Consider the following 15,642-nt stretch of genomic DNA (forward strand, 5'->3'; position numbering starts at 1 on the left):
GTGAAAGTGAGTCTTCTCTGGGCCTCAATTTATTTCTCTGTCAAGTGAAGGGGTTGCACTAGAGTAACTTTAAGGTACTTTCCCAGCTCTAGCATTTTATGCATTCTTTATGTAAATAAGAGATCTGAGAGAGGGCATTTTATTACCTCCCTGACCCAGGAAATATGTGAACCAGCAAGTTTGCAGAGAAAGACTAACTGTTTTAGGTTAATCTCTTGTATCAGTCTGAAAGATGATTCTGTCCATTCCTGGAAGGGTAGGAACGAGGGCTGAGCCAAACTGGGATGGGAGAACCAGGATATGGAAGCTGGATAGTGTCCCAGGCCAGTCTCTCCTGAACCAAATCCATAGTGTTGCTTCATTCATTTGCTTGAAATGTTGTGAATTCCTAGAAAAAGACACCCACATCCAAATGGAAACACAAAACTGATGTTCAAAATCAAAGAGAAATGCTTGGAAGTTTAGACTCCCTTTGGAGATTGGTAGGACCCCTTTCCATTAGCAAGAACAATGGCAACCAGAACACCCAATTTATCACCCTCTTATCCAAGCACAAAAGCAAGCTTAACACTCTGACTAAAGCAGATGGTGGCCAGAGGAAGGCCAGTTGATATTATCTACACCCAAAACTATCTCTAGATCTCTAGATAGGGCCCCAGGGTGAAACATAAGATAGACTACCTCCCAAGTATTTTCATCATAATGAAATTAATAACAACAATAATAATGATAATTAACATGTAGATAGTGCCTACTATGTGCCAGGCATTGTGCTAAGTGCTGTCCAATTGTTATCTCACTTAATCACATTAAAATTAAATTAATTAAAATGACTGTTTAATACTGGTTTTATAAGATAAGGAATCTGTCTATATCTATATATGTATATGTGCATAAATATAACATATATGGTATATCTACTAATTTGCAGGTATTTATAGTCATATACTTTTTGTGTTGTATATATTTATGCACATACTTCTTTTTGCTCCCATCTGAATGTAAGCCCCTTGTGAGTAGGAATTTTTTTTCTTCATACTTATATCCCTAGAAAGGTTGCTTAAAGGTTACACAACCTTCCTTTGCAATAACAACAACAACAACAAAAACAGTTAAGGAAAACTAGGTGACATAGTATCCATGTCTGACAGCGTATGAAACATTCCATACCCTTAACCCCTCAACTTTCTACCAAAGTAAGTAAGTGTTTTTCACCATCTCCTTTTGGAACCCAAATTGGTCAGTTCTGCCGAGGATGTTCCAAGCGAGCTTAGCCAAGAACTCTTCTGTTCTATTGTGAAATAATACAAATCATCTCTATTCTTATATACCAATTAATATCAGAAAGTGGTTTTCTCGGTAAAGTGGGAGGGGAGGGAAACGCAGACTTGGGATGAATGACAGTGCAGGTTGGTGGGTGAGCTTGAATATGACTGAGTGCATCTTCTCTGTGAAGGACAAAATGTATGTGGTCTAGGGCAAGAGGTAGAGAATGAGTTCTTGGTGTTGGTGAGCGTCACTTCCTGCCAGTCTCCTTGAATGGAGGAGAATTGGAAACCACAATGACTTCCTCTAGACTGGAGGTCTCAGGGTGTCTCTGCACTGAGTGGGGAGCAGAGAAGGGAGTAGGGCAGGGATTGTATACAAGGAAACTGAGGAGCACAGGGAGAGAGAACTGGATGGTCTCGGAATTAAGACTACTGTTGTGGTATGGCTGTGGGAGAGGGGAAGGAAAGGGAGGGAAATAAGTATTATTCCATGCCTATGTGCCAGGCTTTTCTACAAGTCTTATTTCACTTGATTCTCACAACAACCCTGTGAGGTGGGCGCTATTATTATCCCCATTTTATTTGTTGTTGTTGTTCGTCCTTCGTTCTTGTCATCACCAAGGTGATGCCGTAACACGCAAATGAATTGGATTGAAGTGAGGGAGGGCCATGCACAGTCACCATCCTCACTTTCTCCTCTGGATTGCTGAGGGAACTGAGATAGACAGAGGTTCAGTGGCTTGCCAGGGTCACACAGCTAGTAAGTGACTGAAACCAGATTGGAACTCAGATTGTGCTGACTCCAGGTCTAGCATTCTATTCACTACACTACCAGCTGCTGGATAGGAGCCCAACATTGGGTTGGGCTCTTCATAGACCTTTCTCTCTGATCCTTTTCTGTCTCTCATCCTTTCCTTTCCTTTTGCCCACTCTAACATTTCTTTTCTGAGAGCAGGGGAGATTGACAGAAGGAAGAAGAAATGAATCAGGCTATATGCAGGAATTCTGCACTAATGGAGCCCCGGAAATAATTATGGACCACATATAAATGGATTTGACTGCCATCACCCCAATGTTGTTATGTGCACGAGAGAGGAAGAGGATGGAATTCTAAGCACAAAAGCACTCTAATAAGACTGATGTGGGAGATATTCTGACCCTTACCAGTAGAATATGGCATGACTCTGCCATGAATAAACTTATTAGCTAAAGCCCCCAAAGAACCGCCTTTTGGAGCTAGGACCACTCCCTTTGCTGGTGCTAGTATACCTTTCAGCTCCTCAGTCTTCAAACCACTTCTCAGAAGGTAGGGGGTGGGGTAGGAAAGAATTCATGCATAACTAAGGAAATATCCTTGCTATAATTTAAAGCGACCATCTCCAGTCCTCTCAGTGCTCAACTCAACTTGTGCCCTATGGTGAAGTGGCTCATTAGTGAGACCTAGACAGAGAAATAACTTAAAGCAAGGTAATAAGGTATTGCCATAGGGTGCTGGCATTCAGGGAGCATACTTCTGACCTGCTCCCGTGATTCCCAGTCCTTGGCCAGCCCATGCCACATATGGCGTAACTGCCCCTACTTTCTTTCCCAGCCCTGGGTTACCACACTAAGAGTGGAGTCACAGTGGTACTCCTCTCCTAAACCATTTATCCTACTTCACTATATACCCCACCTGCTGAATTCCCCACCCACATCTTTACTGCAGCCACAGAGATTGGAAGGTCAAGGGTCAAGGGCCTTCTAGGGGATGGGCAACTTCCTTTGCCTGTGTAACCTCTTTGAGTAAATTCAACTGACCTCTACACCACCCTCCCCTCAAAGCTGAATTTGCCCCAGTTACAAGAATTTCTAGTTATAATCCTGGACCCAAGCAGTATTGTCCTTCTCCCAGTGTCACAGCCTTAATGCTCAGAGATTTCCCATATAACCGGGAGTGGATGGGGATGGGGGCAAGCAGTAGAGAATTTAAAGAAAAAACATTCTGAGGGTAGGGAATAGCATGATCAAAGTTGCTGAAGCAGGAGAGCATGGAGTAACTATGAATGCTAGTGCTTTGTACACAGTAAGTGCTTAAGAAATGCTTTATTCGTTTAATCACTCAATGCATTTGAAAGGAAGTAATGTGGAAGTAAGACTTGGAAATGTAAGAGTGGTACCAGATCACACTGGCGAATGCCAAGCTAAGGAATTGGGATGTCGTTGTAGGGGTAATAACAGAAAGCAATTCAAAGATTTTAAACAGAGATGTGAAGATTTCGGGTCTGGTCATGTTACTTCAAAGCATTTGTGTACTACCTTCTGCATGCAGCCTTTCCTGATCCCCTTAACATAGTGCCCCCCTTCCCAAACCACCTTGTGTCTAACTAATCTGTATATATTTGTATTTCTTAATTTTCATTTGTGATGTGTGTGTGTGTGTGTGTGTGTGTGTGTGTGTGTGTGTGGTGTACTTCTTGTCTCCCCCATTAGAACGCAAGTTCCACTGGGGTAAGAATTTCCCCCCTCTTTGTGCTTGTATGCCTAATACCTAGAACAATGCCTGGAAAGCAGTAGGAACTTAAATATTTGTTGGTCGATGGATTGACCTCTGCTAGTGTGACGGCAATGAGAACCGAGAGAGTTCTTCAACGGTTTCTTTCCTATTTTTAGTGGCTTCCCCTCCTCTTTGAAAACAAAGTAAAACAAGACAAATTTCATTTGATTCTACCATGCCCTCAAGCTGTTATACTTTATCTCTCCTTCCTTTTGTAATTAGTTTCTTAGGAAAAGCTATCTAATTCATCTTCTCTACTTTCTCAATTCCATCACCTCTACTTTCTCACGTCCAACTCACTTCTCAACCCCTTGCAATTGACTTATGGGTCATGTGTCCAACAAGATGGAAGAATAAATTCTTGTGATCTCTTATATCTTTCTAAAATAAGAATTATGTTCAAGAGATAAAACAATTTCAGCTATTTCCATGATCTAAGACACAAAGAATCCTAGTGAAGTAACAACCTGATAAACTAGCAGCAAAGAAGGCTAATCTCTTTTATAAACTCAATTTTCATTTATTTTCAACCCTGAATTCTCTTTCTCCTACCTCCCCTTCTTCCTCACTGAGAAAGCAAGAAAAATATAATTCCCTATTACAAATATATAGTCAAGAAAAATTAATTTCTACTTTAGCCATATATATGTATGTATGTATGTATGTATGTATGTATGTATGTGTGTATGTGTGTATGTATGTTTGTATGTATATATACCTGTATCCTAAATTCATCTATCGGGAGAAAAGTAGCATATTCCATCTTGAGTGTTTTGGAATTAAGTTGGTCCTTGTGTTAATAAGAGTTCCTAAGTCTTTCAAAATTGTTTGTCTTTACAACATTCTTATTATTGTACAAATTATTCTCTTGGTTCTGGTCACTTCACTTTGCATCAGTTTATAGAAGTCTTCTCTGAAACCATCCCAGAAAAAGCCAGTCCCTTCAATTATTTTTAATCTGACTCCTAATTTCGTCACTTAGCCGAAAGGACTCATGTCAAGGTTACCAGTGTGCTCTTAATTGCCAAACCAGATGGCTTTTTGTCAGTCCTCCTACTTCTTGAAATCTCTAGAGTATTTAACACTATTGACTACCGCACCCCAGACACTCATTCTTCCCTGAGTTTTCATGACACTACACTCTTTCTGGCTGTCTTCCTAGCTGTCTGACTACTCTTTTTCAGTTTCCTTTGCTTTGGGATGTCCCATCCCTTATGCAAGATTGTGCCCCAAGCATCTGATTTGGGCTCTCTTCCCTTTTTTCTCTATACTCTCTTGATGATTAAATCAGTTTTCATGGGTATCATCTCTATGAAGACAACTACTATATTTACACATCCAGTCCTAGTATCTTTCTGAGCTCTAGTCCCATGTCATGAAATACATAGTAAGTATTTCAAATTGGATGCTCTATAGGCATCTCACACTCAACATGGCCAAAACAGGACTCATTATCTTTCCCCAAAAAACTATTTCCTTTTCCTAACTTCCCTATTTTTTTGAGGGTTTTTCTATTGACCTGAGTCACTCAGGTTTACAAGCATAATGTTATTCTTGACTCTTCCTTCTTCCTCACCCTTCATACCCAATCAGTTGCCAAGTCTCTCCTTTCTATTCACACAGTCACTGTCTTGGTTTAGTTTATCATCTCTTTTTGCCTGGACTATTACAATAGCCTCCTAATTTGTCTCCCACAGCTAGGTCCTACTCTTATTATATTCCCAGCACTTAGCATAGTACTTACACAGCAAGTAGTTAATAAATGCTTTATCTGCCTCTCTATCTATCTATCTATCTCTTTATCTAACCTATCCATCTACCTTCTACCAATCTTTCTACCACACGTCTGCCAAACTGATATACCTAAAGTACAGACCTGACCATCTCATGCCCTCTGATCAAGAAACTCCACTGTCTCCATCTTTATTATATAAATTCTTCCTTAATGCCTGACTCTAGCCTACCTTTTGGGGCTTATTGCATTTGACTCTCCTTCACACATTCTACATACAAGCCAAGCTGGCCCGCTTACCATTCCTCCTACATCTGTCTGCTTTTACATAAACTGTCCCTCATGCCTGGAATGTATTTTCTCCTCACTTCGGCCTCATGGAATCCCTGGATTTCTTGAAGGTTCATCTCAGGTGCCACTTCCTAATAAGAGACTTATCTTGAAAATTACTTTGTATCTATTTTATCTCTTATTTTATTTGTGTATTTTCCCCAGGTCAGGAACAGCTTCATTTTTGTCTTTATATTCCCAAACCTAGCAGTTTTTGGCATATAGTAGGTACTTCAATATTTGTTGCGCTGAATTAAAGAGATGTCCTACCAACTTCATGTGTCATTGTGAGGCCCAAATGAAATCATAGGTGAGAAAGCATGTTAAAAAGTGTGCTTTAAAAAAAATTTAAAAAACAAAAAATAAATAAAATATTTTTTTAAAAGTGTGCTTTTAACATTATTACACTTGGGGAGGTATTATAATGACTGGGGCCGCTAGGTGGTGCACTGGATAGAGCACTGGGCCTGAAGTCAGAAAGACCAGAGTTCAAATGTGACCTTAGACACTTACTAGCCTTGTGACCCCAGGCAAGTCATTTAACCCCAACTGTATTAAAAAAAAGAAAGAAAGAAAGAAAGAAAGAAAGAAAGAAAGGAAGGAAGGAAGGAAGGAAGGAAGGAAGGAAGGAAGGAAGGAAGGAAAGAAAGAAAGAAAGAAAGAAAGAAAGAAAGAAAGAAAGAAAGAAAGAAGAAAGAAAGAAAGAAAGAAAGAAAGAAAGAAAAGAAAAGAAAAGAAAAGAAGGAAATGGCAAACCACTCCAATGTCTTTGCCAAGAAAACTCCATGCACAGTATTAAAAATGCTAAAAGACATGACATCAGAAGATGAACCTTTCAAATCAGAAAGGTCTGGGTGCTATATGGTCCACAGGGTCATGAAGAGTTGGATATGACTAAATAACAACAATAATTATAATGATTGAGTCTCTCTTCCCCCAACCTAGGTGTCATTCCTTATGGGATTAGCTAGTCATTACCTGGGAATTATAGCAAGCCTGAAGGGAGAGGAAAGTTTGGATAAGAGAGAGTGGGGGAAATACCAGAAGGGTCTGGAGTCTGGGAGGAGGGTGCCCAGGAAGAGTAGACAAATAGGCTATATCAGTGAGATGCTATAAGTTGGAGACATGGGGCTGGGCAGCTTACAGGCAGCAACAACATGATGACCCAGGGAGATAGCTCATAGTAGGTACTTAATAAATACTTATCAAATGAATAAATTAGTGAGAGTATAGGCACCCCAAGGTAGAGGATGCTGAAAAAAGAATGGAGAACCACTTTCTCAAGGTCCTGCCCACACCATGAAGAAAAGTTCTCAGCACAATGCCAGGTGTAGAATAGACACTTAATAAATGTGTATTGATTCATTGGTTGAAGAAACATGTCAAAACTTGAAGTCAAGCATCCCAGTAAGTGTGCAGGGTTGCCAGGAAATCATTCGTTCATTCAGTGAATCTATTCTGGGCAAGACACTGTATTGGGCTTTGCAGAACACACACAGACACAGACACAGAGACACACACACATAAAACCACATATTTTATATATTATATGTATATATATATGGTGTCCCAAAAGTTTAAGTGCAATCTTCAGCTTATTAAAGCTTTAAACTGCACTAAGATTTTTGGAACAATAGATAGCACCAGAGATAGAGATAGAATTAGAGATTGGTCTATATATAGGTATAACCTAAGAATTATAAATTCTAGATTTCCTAGAGTTGGCTATCCAATCCAATCCTTTCCTCAGGCATGAATCCCCTCTGTAGCATCCCTGATACATGGTCAACCAGCCTTTACTTGAAGATCTCTGCTAACCAGAAGCTCATTTCCTCATGAGCTATTGAATAAAACATGGCCCTGGTTTCTGGAGGAGCTTATAAACTAATAAAACCCTGGCTCCCTCTATTCATTCTGTAAAGTGGTCATGGGAAAGTTGGGGAAGGTAGGAGCTGACTCAAGAAGGATCATTTGTGTCTGTATCTTCTAGGTTCAGAACAAGGAGACTGGGGTCTTGGCTGCAGCCAAAGTGATTGAGACTCACAGCGAGGAGGAGCTGGAGGATTACATAATGGAAATTGACATCTTGGCTGGCTGTGATCATCCACACATTGTTCAACTACTGGATGCCCTCTACTGGGAAGGCAAACTGTGGGTAAGTTGGTGGGGCTAACAAGGACTAAGCCATGCGCAGCTGTATATCCTTAGAGCATCTCTATTGTTTTAACACTTAGCTTGTTCATGGACTCTACATAGTCAGGTAAAGGGGGGCATCCCCATAAGAGACTAGATTATAGTCCTGGTTCTGTCCTTGCCTTTGCTGTGTGATGCAGGCCATCATATGATATCCACCCTCTTTGTGCCTCTATGGAATGGAGGAAGATGAATTCCTTGGTGAAAAGTACAAAGGAGATGGAAAAGGCCATGATGGTGGTTACTGTCCCCTGCCCTAGGGCTCTGACACTGTTTAGCTAAAACACTCAAAGTTTGGAGGCACAAGAAAGTGATAGGATCAAGCAGGGGTCATTTTGATATTTGTTGGCCTGTATTAAGCTTGAATTCCACTATTTACATTATAATAAAGTAGTTTCTCAAATTTTACCCAATTGGCAAAGCCTGGAGTTGTTAAGAAATGGCAAGTTTTCTTTATCATTCTCATAGTCCACTAAAGAGAAAAGTGTGGGATGGTTGTTCTCTTTATCTGAAAGTATTGCTGGATCACAGGAATCATGGAGCAGAAGAAAATGAACCCAAGACACAATCCCTGACCTCAAATTTCTAAATTCCAGGGGCACTCCAACTAAGAGTTTCCTAGATTAAAGGAGAAGAATAGGTCCTCATTAGGCTGTGGTCTTGGATTCACAACATGACCTCTTTCTGAATTATCATACACTGTCAACAGTGTGAAATTCAAGAAACAACTTTAACATAATGTAAGTAGGCTTGGAGTATAAACTTAATACAGGTCAACAAATTTCAAGTGCATAGCGTAGTTGTGTCTAATTTTGTCCAATCTGGGGGATTTGTCTTCTTCAGTAACACTCTGAGACACAGGCCCCAGCAAGATAGAGATGGTCCTGCTCTAAAGAAGTTGTTACAGTAAAAGATCTGAGACAAAGTTCTGAGCATGATCTATTTATTAGAAAGGTTAGCAATTACCAATAAATGGGACCAATGGCCTTTCTTGATGACCAAAGACCCTGAAGAAGGCCAACAGGGTCTTTTAACAAAATGGCAGAGCAAAATTTTGAGTAACATAGGTGTGTCTTCTTCCAATTGGCTGTCGATGAATTGAGAACTGAGATTGCATCATTTGGACCTCCCCTTCTGAAACCCCCTTAACCACAGCCAAGACATGTGATTCTAGTCACAAGACAAAGCTTCTCATGCCATGGGAATAGTCTTTAGGCAATGGGAGTATAATAGTTTAAGGGTAACTAAGTGGTATAGTGGATAGAGTGTAGGGTCTGGAGTTAGAAATGCTCATCTTCCTGAATTCAAATCTGGCCTCAGACACTTACTAGCTGTGTGACCTTGGGCAAGTCACTTAACCCTATTTGCCTCAGTTCCTCATCTATAAGTTGAGCTAGAGAAGGAAATGGCAAACCATTCCAGTATCTTTGCCAAGAAAACCCCAAACAGGGTCACAAAGGGTCAGACGTGACTCAACAACAATAGTTTAAATTTAAATTCATGAGATTTGACCTTTTAGGTTAATCAAGTTTCTTTGGAAAGTGGGTAATGGGTGGGGGTACAAAGGTAGAAGTAATTACAAGATGAAAGCTTGGCCTTTAGGCAAGTTCCTCTGTGATATGGGTGTTGGGTGGAGTTTACAAGGGGAAGGAACCTCAACATATTAAATCTAGCTTGATTAAGTCTTAGCAAAATAGAATTAAAGTCAATTTTCAATTTTACAGGGTTGAGAGGAAGAGAGACATAGACAGGGGCACCTGGGTTCTTTACCAGCAAACCTTGGATTAGGGGTGGGTATAAATGCCAGAAATCAGTAGATGTTTAAAGTAGAGTAAAAGCTGTAAACCAGAGAGCCATGACAAGGGGCAGGAAATCTCTCTGGTTACCTGTGGTCACAGCCAAGAAACTGGAAAGAAGCCACCCAGCCTGACAAGGTGAGTTGGAGTAACATGACTGAAAAAGGCAAGTAAGTCCTAGGGATCCAGGTAGTCAAGTAGGTCAAAATTCAGCAACAGCATCCAGATCCTACGAGATCCTAAGGGACTGTTGGTCCTCACCAAAGGCTGTTATCCTTCTTACAGGAAGTGATCCCAGCAGGTTGGAGAGTAAGCTACTTTGCCTGCAAGTGTCCTTTGATCTATTCTGGGGCTGGAGCTAGTTCTAAAGAGGAGCTTTTACACTTCAGACTTTCCTCAGTTCTGGATTTTCTATGCCCTGCCTCCCCCGCTTCTGGCCCCAGTCCACTCCAGAGCTCCCTCCCTTTGCTTCCCTAGATAGAAGCTGCAAGGTCCTTTCTAGCTAGAACAGATCCTCCAAACTGGGTGCTTCTCCTCATGGACTCATGCTTTGTTTCCTAGCTGTTCTGCTCTGTCTTACTTGGCTTCTGTCCTAAATTTCTGGCTCACACTTCTGTCTCCACCCTGCTTCGATTAGTCTTCCTCCTTTCTATGTCCTGACTCTCATCCTACATAATCAAGAACAATTTCTTTTGCCAGTTATTTAATTTCTTGGGTAGCGTGAACTCACATTTGCAAAGCACAAAGGGTTTACTTAAGATATGGGGAAGAAAGGAGATGGGAGAATAACGATTCATATTTATAGAAATAAGTAGTATAAGTAGTCTTGTCCCCATTTTACAGATGAGGGAACTGAGATTCAGAGAGGTTAAATGACCCTCCCTCCCCCGCATACACAGTCACACAACTAGAAATGCCAAGACCCTAACTTCTAACCCTCAAATCTTACTTAGTTACTGTGTGACCCTAGACAAATCACTTAACTTCTGTTTGCCTCAGTTTTTTTAACTGTAAAATGGGGATAATAACAGTACCTACTTCATAGGATTGTTGTGAGGGGGGGAGAAAGGCACTTAACAGAGTGGGTTGGTACATAGCAGGCACTATATAAATGTTTATTACCTCCTCCTTCCCTTTAGTGACTCACCCACCGTCACACAGCTAGAACAGCCAGGACCCAAACTTCTGACTCTCAAGTCCAATGCTCTTTCCACCATCCGAACTTGATCTTGTTGAAGATGGAGTCTGTCCTCTCTAAATCTTGCATCTCCCCCAACACCTAACAGCGCTCAGCACAATGTAGACACTTAAGTCTTTGTTGCGTCATTCACTAGCGAGGAAAGCAGTATGGAATAACGTAGAGAGTGCTGGACTAGGAGTCAGAAAGACCACAGAGCCTCTGGTACTTGCTGGGCAGTCACGTAATCTCTTTGAGACTCAAGCCAACAGCTTGGGGCTGGGTGGTAACTATACTGCAGTCTGCAACATTTGGGTGGGTGGATATATCCACATCTGTGCGTGTGTCTACGAATATCATATATGTGGGGATGTACGGGGTGGGATTTGGAGATGTATTTGAAGAGTGGCTATGTGTGTGGAGAGGTCGTAGGGTCATTCATTTAGAACTCAGAGGGAACTTAGAGACTAGAGTCTAATTCCCTCATTGTACTGGAGTAGATAGCAGAGATGGGATTTAAACACAGGTCCTCTGACTGGTGTATGTGGTGGGCTGTGTAGGTATATGTGAGGGGGGTATATGTGAGGGGTGTATATATGGGTCAGGTGTATGCTGGGGTAGAGAATATAGGACAAGAAGTATTCCATAAGACATCTGATTCTTCCTTCCTGGTCTCTTTGGCCCTCAGATCCTCATTGAGTTTTGCCCTGGAGGTGCTGTGGACGCCATCATTCTGGGTAAGTATATTCCATGGGCTACCACTAAGTCACAGCCTAGTTGTCCATAACTCTGAGGATGCAGCCCTTGAAAGGCGCCTTTCCCCGAAGATGTCACATCTTACTAAAGTATTTCCACCCCATTATACAGAAAGGAAAGCCAAGACCCAAGCTGTGAAATAGGGCCTCTGGGTCCTCCACACTCCCCATTATCTTGGAATCAAGAAGACATATATTTGAATTCTGCCTTGAATGCTTATTAGCTATATCATTCTGGGCAAATGATTTCACCTTTTAGCCTCAGTTTCTTCAACTGGGAATAATAAAAAATAACATCTATTTCCAGGGCCATTGTGAAGATTAAATGAGATAACACATGTAAAGGGCTTTGCAAACCTTAAAGCACACTATAGGATGGGCCAAAAAGCTCTTGAGACACTCTGCATAAATGCTGAAATGATAAGGATGATGATGGTGGTGATGATGATGATGGTGATGGCGATGATGATGATGATGATAATGATGGTGATGATGATGGTGATGATGATGATGATGCTGGTGATGATGATGATGGAGCTTGCAGGGCCGACTCCAAGGTCTCACTCTCTCTCTCTCATCCTTGCAGAGCTGGAGAAAGGGTTGACAGAAGTGCAGATCCAAGTAGTCTGTAAGCAGATGTTGCAGGCTCTGGAATATCTGCATGGATCCAAGATCATTCATCGGGACCTCAAGGCTGGGAATGTCCTGCTGTCTTCCGAAGGCTATGTCAAACTTGGTGAGTAAAACCCTGAGCCACTCCCCGCCAAATCCTCCCCCAACATGCCCTTCTCCCTCACAACTCTTACTGAAAATACCCATTCGTGGACCATTTCCCCACTCCCCACCTGGCCAAGAAAACTACCTTTTCCCTGCTATACAAGTGTGTCCATACACCCTTACATTCACTCCCAATGCACCACACATTGCAAATCTGCACATACAAATCTTCAAATTCCCCAAATATTTAACCTATAAAAGCCTTTCAAATCCCCCATATGCTTACATATCTCCTGAACTACCTCATAATAATAACAATGATCATAATTATAATAATAGCTGGCACAATTTAAGAAGTTGAAAGCACTTAATATGCAATTACAAAATTTGAACCTCTAAACAACTGTGTGAAGTATAGGCTACAGATATTATTATGCTCATTTTACAGATGGGGAAACAGGTCCAGGGAAGTTGTGACTTGCCTATGGTCATATAGTAAGTGTCAGGGGTGTGATTTGAACCCAGGTCTTCCTGATTTCAGATCCAATACATTTTCTACTCTGGTAGTTGGTACCATGTGGTAATTGACCAACAAGTCTAATTCCAGTCTGAATCTCCTTCCATCCCTTAAATAATTGCACCTTGCCCATCTTTGGTGGTCAGTAAGTAGTTGTGGAATGAATGAATTCATATAATGCCCCACACATACATCCACACACCACTGCTTCACAGTGTGCCCCCAGACACATGTGGACCCCCTGGATAGACAAGAGGACATGTTATTCCTTAGAGACAGGAAAATGTGGGTTCAAATCCTGTCTCTGACGCCTCTTGGCTGTGTGACCCTGAGCAAGTCACTTAATCTCTTAGTGTTCTCTAGGCAACTCTCTAAGACTATAAGCAGCAGAAAAGGTGCTAACTTGTATTGGTAAAGAGGGTTTCCTCATGTGGGAGGTCCCCATGTCAACTAAACTAAGCTAGGTCCAGTCCTTATCCCTAGACTAGATACCCTGGACATAACCGTAACAGGAAACAAGATGATATAGTGGATAAAAGCTCTAAGATGGCAGTGAGGAGGATCTGGGTTCAAATTCCATGTCTAACATTTATTGGCTGTGTAACACTGGGCAAGTCACTTAATCTCATTTGCCTTAGGAAAGTCACCAAGATTTATCTACTATCATACTACTATTACTAGCTATATAACCAACATCTATATGTCACTTTAAGGTTTGCAAAGTGCTTTCTTTCCATATGTTACCTCATTTAATCCTCACAACAACCCTTTATGGTAGACACTATTATTATCCCCATTTTACAGAGGGGGAAAACTGAGACCAAGGGATTAAGTGATTTGTCTAGTGTCAAATAGCTAGTTAGTGTCTAATACAGGATTTGACTACCAAGTCTGATGCTCTATCCTCTGTACCACCTAGCTGCCCAGCTAAATCACAAATGGGATACAATCTGTATTGGTAGAGGGAGAGCCCATATGAGAAATTTCTCAAGCAGATGAAACCATAGATCCTTTATGTATTTGTGTATAACCCCACCACACACACACACACACACACATCTGTCACTGTTCCCCACCCAACAAATAACCAGCCCCCACCATGTGTACTACTCTTTGTCATGCATATCACCCCAAATATACCTTCCTGCTGATAAGGGACCAAAACAAAGCAACGTTTGATTGGTTGATGTGAGGGGTGAAAAGTCTTCCCTGATCCCACTGGGATTCCAGTTTCCCCTCCCTTCTCCCTACTCTCTTCTCATATCAACAAACCTACTCCCTGGTTCAGGCTCAATCATTTTCATCAGGAAAACTCACTCCCACTGACTGACTCATACAAAAGCTGTCCATGTTCCTCCACCGCACTCTAGCATCCACTCAATGCTCACAAGCCGTGCCCCACCCCCCAGTCAGGGCTAGCCCCTACACAGGCTTGTGACAGTCAACACAGCTGTGCAGGCATGTGACATCATCCTGGTGCTGCCCCAGACATGGCCTAGAGACTGAGCATAAGGTGACTGCTGCAAGTGCGTACACACCTCTGGAGGAGGAGATAACAGACATGCTCAGCACCCTGGCGGGCCCTTTTCACTGCTCTACATGGGGGAATGGAAAGAACCCCAGACTTGGAGTCATATCTCAGCTTTGCTGGGTGACCTTAGGCAAGTTCCTTCCTCTCAGTGCGCCTTAGTCAGGCTGAAGTACAGGATGGACCTAAAAAGGAAGAGTAGATGATGGCAGGAAAGGGTATTGAATGCCTAGCTAAGGAGTTTGGATTTTGTCCTGCAGACAGTAGGGAGCTGTTGAAGAGATAGGAGGGGAATGATCAAAAGAGTGATAAAAATTCTTTTGACGGTACCTTCAGGATGGGAAAGAGACCAGAGGCAGGGAGATGAGTTAGGAGACTATTGCAACAAGGTCATGTAGGAGATAACAAGAATCTAAACTAAGGTAGGGGCAGAAGGAGGGACAGTACTTGGTAACTGACTAAATGTGGTGAGTCAAGGAGATAAGTGACTCCCAGTGCTATGTGCTCACTGGATCCACCACAAATCTGTTATATAATCTCAACTGGTCCTTCACCACAGCAAGGCAATCCTCATACTTCTCCCTAATCATTCTGCTATCCCTCTTACAAAAGAGGTTCTTCCAAACCTTTTCATCCTTCCTCACCACATCCTGGCACCACATCCTCTCAATCTCAGCCCAGGACCTTGTCTCATACATCACACACACACACAAGAAGACAAGAACTCCCTCTTTGCAAGTCTAGAAATTATAATTCAGTCCAATACAAACCCATGCCATCAAACTTTAACTAGGGCCAGGGGTGAGAAAATTTGAGAGGGAACTAATCACAGATAAATGAAAGGATGACATTTCAAAGGTAACTTAGTTCAGGGGTTGGGAACCTGCAGCCTCCAGGCCACATGTGGCCTGTTAGGTCCTTGGGTGTGGCTTTCTGACTGAGTCCACGTTTTATAGAACAAATCCTTTTATTAAGGGGATTTGTTCTGTGAAGTTTGGATTCAGTCAAAGGGCTGCACTTGAGGACCTAGAGGGCCACATGTGGCCTGGAGGCTGCAGGTTCCCAACCCCTGAACTAAGTTACCTTTGAAATGTCA

At 41.9% G+C, this 15,642-nt stretch overlaps 1 protein-coding gene across 1 annotated transcript in view; it reads left to right on the forward strand.

The window, feature by feature from the left end:
• The window catches only part of LOC110209844 (STE20-like serine/threonine-protein kinase), a 65,406-nt gene that overhangs the window by 15,048 nt on the left and 34,716 nt on the right, over nt 1–15,642 (forward strand). The window contains 3 exon segments of the mRNA XM_020988580.2: nt 7,854–8,018; nt 11,718–11,766; nt 12,371–12,520. Of these exon segments, the coding sequence (XP_020844239.2) occupies nt 7,854–8,018; nt 11,718–11,766; nt 12,371–12,520 (364 nt within the window).

Source organism: Phascolarctos cinereus, unplaced genomic scaffold (assembly GCF_003287225.1).
Source record: "Phascolarctos cinereus isolate Bilbo 61053 unplaced genomic scaffold, phaCin_HiC Scaffold_2;HRSCAF=192, whole genome shotgun sequence".
Classification (NCBI taxonomy): Eukaryota; Metazoa; Chordata; class Mammalia; order Diprotodontia; family Phascolarctidae; genus Phascolarctos; species Phascolarctos cinereus.